The 8206-nt window shown below is 32.5% G+C and overlaps 1 protein-coding gene across 1 annotated transcript in view; it reads left to right on the top strand.

Annotated features, from left to right (window-relative positions):
* Nucleotides 1-6003: 6003 nt before the first annotated feature.
* Nucleotides 6004-8206, top strand: part of LOC117168451 — an 11185-nt gene continuing 8982 nt past the window's right edge. Inside the window, exon 1 of the mRNA XM_033354109.1 lies at nucleotides 6004-6075. Within this exon, the coding sequence (XP_033210000.1) occupies nucleotides 6018-6075 (58 nt within the window). The 5' untranslated portion in view covers nucleotides 6004-6017. The remainder of the gene's footprint in view (nucleotides 6076-8206) is intronic.

The raw sequence follows: 8206 nt of genomic DNA, 5'->3' as shown, positions 1-8206 counted from the left end.
TCTCTTGATATCGGGACAAGAAAGGTTATGCACATGAACAAAAGCATGCATCTTAAGTCTTCCGTTCCGCGACTGTACTTCTCACGCCGTCAAGGGGGTCGCGGAATATTGAGTCTTGAATGTCTTCACCACAGGATTATTCTGGGTACAGCACATAGAGTTGCAAATGGAAGGGACCCTCTTCTTAAAATGGTCAGGAATCGCGAAGAAGTGGGCAAAGGAGCATTTCTGTACAAAGCAGCGGAGGAGGCTGCTGAAACACTCGGACTTGACTTCAGTATTAGGGGTGAGCAAAATGCATCAAATCTAATCTATCTCGAGTACTCACTCCTGAAAGCCCGGATTAAGAAAGCCCAAGAGAAAAACTTTCGTGAACAGCTCCTCGATAAGAGGATGCACGGTATCTTCCACAGAAATGTGAAGGATCAGTCAATGTCTTGTGAGGTAACGTTTGCATTCCTTAAATCGCCCGCGATTTCGGTAGAAGCGGGTGCAATTATTCAGATTAGCACCCGCTCCCGGAGAAATCCTGCGGTTGTCCTTATTACAAATTTTTAATTATATATTGTATAATAATATAGAAGATTGTTTAACCATTAACAAAGATTAGCTTTTATGACTGTTAGAATTAGCCTTTTTGTTAGGGCTGGTATACGCTCGAAGTTATAAAACCCACGTGTTAGAGTCATTAAAATTCGAATCACGAGATAAATTTATGTCTTCAAGACAAAAACTTGTCTCTAAGACATGAATTGAAGTCTAGATCCTTCTCAAAACTGAGACATGCTCAAGTCGAACTTTTTGACTTCAGCATGTTTTCATGGAGGCAATTCAAGTCGAACTCAAGTCGAAGCATTTTTATTCGGAAGTAGAGTTTTTGAAAAGATGAATTCCGTACAAAAAAATGAGAAAAAATTTTCAATTAAAAAGAATGAACATCTGACACAGAATATTTTAATTTTTGTTATTGAAATCTTTTAATTGAACTCATATTTAAGCAGAAAAAAGAGAAAACGAGGGCAGAAGGGGAAGTTTGTTCAAAAAGAGGGAAAAGAGCTTCCTCTACGAGCAGCATAAAATTGGTTCTTTGAAAGACGAATTTTTATTTGAAAAATCGTTTAAAAACAATCAAACATAAAACATAAGCAGGGAAACCAAGATAAACGGTACTACGTATTATGAAAACTTTCCAGTTCTTTAACGAAAATATTCTTATTTATTTTATTTATTTATTTTATAAAATATTATTATTTATTAATTGCCTAATGAATAAATACTAATTTTGTGAACATGAACTTATAACATAAAATAACTTGAAAATAGGCCAAATACACAAATTGATATGTTTCTGTGCATACAAGGCAGGTAAAACGTACACTCACCTTCCTATTTTTTTATTTCATAATATTAAAAGCGTAAATAATTTACAATCCGACCATAACAAATTTTTAACATATGGTACTTTATAAACGAAATAAAACAATATTCCAAATACAAATTTTGAATTTTCGAATTTATATATTTTTTTGTTTTAAAACATGCTTTAATAAAACATGACTTTTCAATAGAATATTGTACAAATATTCGTATACAAATGAAATGTAAATGCGTTTTTTTTGAGAAAAGAAGTCAATCATTTTTTTATCTGTTAAATCTCATTACTTACAAAGAAAAATATTTTCGATTTTTAAAAATAAGTTTTTTCTGAGAAAAGCGAATGGTAGTTTTTCTATTTGTTAACATTCGTTATTCTTTGGTTAAAGATTAGTAGGCTATTTTTATGCATATAAAATTTAAGACAAAATTTCCCAAGAAAATAGGAAGAAAATTTTATGTTTGTTATCTTAAATTATTTATAACAAAGCTAGATGATTCGAGTTTACAAATTTCTTCAGGGTTTGTAGGTTTGATTTGCATACTCAAATTGTAATTCTGGTTGATTTCAAAGAAATCTGAGGCTTAAAGCCGAGGAAGGAAATATTTTTCGAACGAATTCACTTTTTTAAAATTTGTAATAAAAAAATTAACTACCAACTACAAAAAATTCATAAAATCGTTCTTCACGCCTGTGAGGCATCTAGTGCTCTTTAGTTTAAAAAAAATATCCCTTAGCCGATTAAACATAATGAATCAAACTCATGCTGGTCCATCGAAAAAATAAGTAAAAGTAGATATGATTTACTTCACTTCGAGATGTCGAATATAATAATTTATTAATTGATTCATCTCCCGTTAAAATTGTTATATTCTTTTGTTGAAAAAATTGTATTTTCAATTTTGCAATTGCTTAAGCTTTTCATATTAAGAAATAAAAAACAAAGAAGGTGAATGTACGTTTCACCTGCCTTATTTGCATAGCAACAAATCAGTTTGTGTGCTTAGCCTGTTTCAAATTTTCAAGAATTTCCAATCTCATTCGTTTCAACGAATTAAATCTCTTAGGCTATATGTAGTTCTTTTTTTTAACATACCGATTTCTCATGTTTTTAATTTCTATAGATTTTTTTAAAATTAGTATTCACAGCCTTCAATAAATTTACATATGTTTTCAAAATTAGTACTTATTGAATAGGCAGTTACTATATATTAAGGTTTTATAAAATAAATAAATAAATAAGTGCATTTTCATTAAAAACTGGAAAGCTTTTAGAATAAATTGTACCGTTTCTTTTGGTTTTCATGCTTATTTTCAATGTTTTATTTTTTCAGCATTCTTTCTATTTTTTAAAGAATTGTTCTTCTTTCCCCTGTTTTGAAGAAACTTCACCTTTTCACTTTTAATCGTTTTTTTGCTTACATATGAACTAAATTAATAGAACCCAATAAATAAATTGAAACATTTTATTTATCAGTTCATTGTTTTTAAGTTAAAATGTTGCCATCATTTTATTTTTGGTCAAAAATTGATTTTTTCTGTTGGAACTTGAACTATATTAATATTTTTTAAATAATTTCTTTTCCTTTTGAACTAATATTTCAGCCGAAAAATTAATTATATAATTTGCAGTTCAAAATTCCAGTATTTTGTTTGAATTTTGTTTGCTTGCATGTTTTCTATTCGAGTTAAAATCATTCTTCGGTAGAATATCAACTACTGCATTTAAAATAGAGAATCCATTTTTTTTTGCATTGACCTTCATTAAAAAAAAATATTTCAAAAATTAATTCCACTTTAACAAATGCAGTAAAACTTTCAATTAAAAAATATAAGACAGATTAAATTTTTAAATAACGAAGGAAAATTAAAAAAAAAGAAAATTAATTTCTTCCCGGAAGAGGTTTTAGTTTGACACTGGCCTGGCCCCGAGCAGACCACCTGGTTTCCAGTCTTGGTACTTACCAGAAGGTCTGGCCTGGGACTGGCCAAAATTGTAACGTTCTTTCAGGCTATCTCAGGCCAGACCGTCTAGTTAGCCGCGAGTTATTGGATGGCTGAAAACTTGTGACACTTAATCTACAAAAACTAGCAATGTATCAGAGAGATGAGAGGCAACTCGGAACTGGTACTTCAAGTTGTGACGTCATGTGACAAGATATCTGCACGCCGAAGGCCAAGAATTACATTCCAATTACATCGAAAAAAAAATCATTTGTCACTATAACCATCTTCAGTTGAAAAACTGTCATTATAGAGACCCTGTAACTTTTTCGAAATATGGTAAGAAAGTTTACTGCTCAAAGTTAGATTTTGATTGTTTTTGGCTAGCTAATCAGCGCTCAACCTGGGCAAGACGGGTATATCAAGGTGCTAAGAAAAAAAGTCTTGGTTTGGTTGTGTCTATCAAGATGATAAGAAAATAATATCTTGCTTTGATAGTTTCAATTTCTTATCTTCTATCATTTTTATCACCCTGTAACTATTTTCAAAAATGTTCAAAAAATTGGCTGATCGAACTTAGAACTTCCCGATAAGGTCTAGATAAGGTCAGACTTAGGCTAGACTAGCGCTAGACTTGGGCCAGGTCAGATCATCCAGACTAGGCAGTATACATAAACCAGACCTTTTTCTTCGAAAAGGGCCATTTTTAGATACATATACATACATATAATAAGCAACCAACGGGTGATAATGAATCCTTGCCTGTCACCTTGCCTATTATGGAACCAGTCACTCAGTTACCTATATGCACTCTCAAACGCGCATTGGAACCTGCATAATGCATATACATTGCTTTTATTGCTTTAGACGCCATTCATTTTCTCCTTACTGTTTCAGAATTTTCCAAACCTTTCTTCTATCTGCCTTATCAAACGCTTCCTCTTTATTTTTTTAAATGCATAGCAAACTTTTTTGTTTACCCACAAATTTTTTTATGTGATTCTGCAATCTAAATGCAATATCAGGGGCGTACACGGAAACAAATTTCGGGAAGAGTTTTAATGGACTTTGTGTAATGTGATAATTCATTATAAAATTTGATTTATGTTTGGAGGGGGAGGGGGGCTGATGTGTCTGAAACTTCCCTCGTTTCCCGCACGTAGCACCGATTACTAAAAGATGAAATAGGTTAAGTTAGGTTGTCTCCTATTGGCGGAAATTTAAATTTCTGCTTTTGCCAGCTTTATCAGATTTTACTCTATCATACTGAAAGGGCACAATAAAAAACCGCGGTTGACCAGACGGTCTGGCCTGGGCCCAGCAAGAAAAAACGTTACACTTCTAGCCAGGCCTAGGTCAGACCGTCTGGTCAGTGCCAAGACTGGACACCAGAAGGTTCAGTCTGGGCCATGCCTCTAAATGAATTCATATTTTGTCATTGGCACATTTCCGATCAGGTTTTATTAGGGCCCTGGGTTGATTTCACTGTTTCTAATCAGGCGCTCATCGGAGAAAATGGAGAGGGCCTGCCTAGTTCTGTAACGCTGTTTTAGCCAGGTTCTACCCAGAAATTCTGTACAGGCCCTAACGAGAGTGACCTTTTATCGCCCGATGATTAGTAGGGCTCCGTATAGACCCTTTCTATTACCTGATGAATATTTACTTGAGTTTAATATTTAATTGATATGACAAAAAAGGTATTTAATAAATTAATAATAATTCATTGCGAGTATTTTGACTTTAAATATTAATGCTCCTATTTAGAGTAAATACATATATTTCATTTTTAAACATTATATTCAAAATAAAATTTATAACGCTACGGCGTATCGAATACCTACATCTATACCTAAATCTATCGCTTAGCCATCGGGATTCTTAACCATTACGCTAAACCTTCAAGTTAATAGTCGATGAAAAAGCCATACTCATAAGCTATGCCTCAAAAAAGTTTTAAGTCTTTTTTCTGATTGAATATGTATTATTATACAACTTTATGTACATGTAAAATATACGAGCTGTTAAGAGATATATCAATAAAATATGTTTTAAATCAATCATTTTAATCGATTCAAATTTTTCTTCTTGTAATATTTTGTATTTTCCCGTTGTAGACTACTTTACAACTTTTTAGAATGATAGGAAATGTAATATAAAAAACAAGAGACAGATAGATTTTCCATACCTATACGAGGCACGAAAATCTTCACTAGAACCTAATACGGCACCCATTAATTTTGTCTAGACTATATATTCTAATAGGGGCTAGCCCAGTTTTTTCTAGACTAGATATTCTGATGGGGGCCCCAGCCAGTTTTTCTTGACTAGATATTTTGACAGGGGACCGACCAGTATTTTCTAGACTAGATATTACGATAGGAACCCCGTCGGAACCCAACTAGAAATTGGAAAAAATGGGGAAATTTCTGCATTGGAAACTTCTTCCACCATCTAATAAACATACTGTGGCATACCAGATTGACCCAAGTATTTCTTCAAGCGATTTATTGTTACTAATCCTAGCTTTAAACATTTATACATATTGGATATCAGCTATGTTCTTCCATCCATTATCTTAAACATTCGAACAATAAGTAAGACACATCAGTGGGAAATTGGTTATATATAGGCGCGAATGTATACAGAATCGTTATCATTCACCGTTTTCAGTTCCCAGTCAGTAACGCTATCTAAATCAATGAAGATCGTTATTGTCTCCGCACTATTCTCATTCATGGTTTGGTTCAATTCTATTGGTATGTGTAATACATATATACTATTAATATTAATAATAAGTATCAGATGTTATTTATGTGTGGCAAATATAACCATTTTTATTTCCCTTTCATATAAAAAAATTGGAAGTTCTTGTTCGAAATTAGAGAGAATAATATTCTTACCAAACCTAAAAAGCAACATTAGAATGTGTTCTTCTTTTCACTTTATTGGGGAAAATAATTACAGGCAGTGTATATTTTGGATATTTTTGGAGCTACAACTATGGTCCGAATTATTTCTCTATAATCTCCACAATCATCGTTCACTCAAATCCAAAAATAATAACTTTGTTCACTACTTCAAAAAAAGCCAATATCTCTTAAACTAGAAGCGATCATGAGGACCCTTTTCATGCGGACGCCTACATATTGTATTGAAAGAAGCTCGTAATCAGTTCAAACCCACCAAAACAAATATTTACACAGTAAATTCCATAGATATTAAATTCTTATCATTTATTTGTTGTTTGAAGTTGATTTGAAGTTGGGTGAACTGTGCATAAATTTGTGAATGTGGTTTTGAATCCGCCTATGGATAAAAATTATTACTCAATATTAGACCAAAACTTTCTGTGGGATTTACTTTGTATATTCAACTCATAATCGTTAAGCACTTTTTCAAGAGAAAATGAGCTTACTTAGCAAGGTGTACTTGGGTGACTTTATTAAAAAAATGAATATCAATTATTCTCTTTATTGAGCTATAAATATAAAAGACAATGCTGCGAGAATTTAATTAATATTATGATACTGAAATAATAATTCTACTATCATTGCATTTATAATTAATCTTCAGAGATAACTAGTTTCAAAAATGCGGAAGAAGAGATGGGTACTATACCTATTTGGTAACATTTAGAGAATAAGTGAAACTTATTAATTGGATGGTGGTTGTATATGTATAGTCGCAAATATTATAATTTCTCAAAATGTGGCAAATAGAAACTTTTGAATTTATTTTTTGTAAAATAAAAGCAATCACTGCGCAATTATTAGGAACTTCAAATTGATAACCATACATGGAGGCTGGCATGGCATAAGCATGTATGTGCGACTTTTTACAAATACTTTTTATTAACTTAAAACCCATATAAATTTCCAACGTACATAATCCGGCAAGTAATGTTGAATTTAATTTTACGTGCCAAAGAAATCTCGTTAGTGTAAAACGCGCGCAGCAAATGACAGGGCAAATTCAGGGATTTAAAACAAAAAATTTGCAACAAGGATTTTGAATATTAATGGTCAGAAAGGCGAAAATTTGGTTAGGGGAAAATTAGAGAAGTTTCAAAATGAAGCTTTGTAGTAACCCTGATATAATATTCTTGTTAATAATTGAATTGCTTTGTATCTATATATATTTATTTTTGAATTTGCTTCCTACTGAAGATTACATTTTTAAGAACAAATATTATTTGCTTGACAAATCACATTTTTGGGTTAGAAATTCAAATATTTTCGTAAAAAATTTACTTTTTGATAGAAATGTATATTTTGGTTTAAAAAAAAACAATTGAAATTTTTGATGAAAATTCGCCTATTCCTTTGTAAAGGGGGAGGGTCGGTAAGGCCGCTTTTGGCCTAATTTATTTTTGGACCAAAAAATCTAAAAAAATCATGGTAGTATCTTATAAGTATCCCAAGTCGATTGCACGCTAAACGGACTACCCTCCACCCTAATCCACCCCCACCCCCCCCCCTACAAATATAGGAAACACCACTACCCACCAACTGTATTTTCGAGAGATTTGATACTCTTAAACATGTATTCTGAGGTTAGCTCGGGTTTACTATGGTTTTCGAGGTCGCCGAATACAAATCTGGCGTCCTTTGACTTTTATCGCGTCAGGTTCAAGGTCATTGGAAGGTCAAATCGAGAGAAAACGGGAAAAAATCCAAAAAAAATACGTTATAGGTTTTTGCAGTCGCTAATTACGAATCTGGCATCCGTTGAACTCTATCGCTTCAGTTTCAAGGTCATTTAAAGGTCATTTGAAGGTCAAATCGAGAAAAACGGTAAAAAAATTTAAAAAAAATATGTTATAGGTTTTTGGGGTCGCTGATTATGAACCTGGTGTCCGCTGACCTTTATCGCGTCAGGTTCAAGGTC

This window comes from Belonocnema kinseyi, chromosome 2, assembly GCF_010883055.1.
Source record: "Belonocnema kinseyi isolate 2016_QV_RU_SX_M_011 chromosome 2, B_treatae_v1, whole genome shotgun sequence".
In the NCBI taxonomy this organism is placed as follows: Eukaryota; Metazoa; Arthropoda; class Insecta; order Hymenoptera; family Cynipidae; genus Belonocnema; species Belonocnema kinseyi.
Note: the sequence above shows the minus strand (reverse complement) of the source record. Positions and strands in the feature narration are given on the sequence as shown.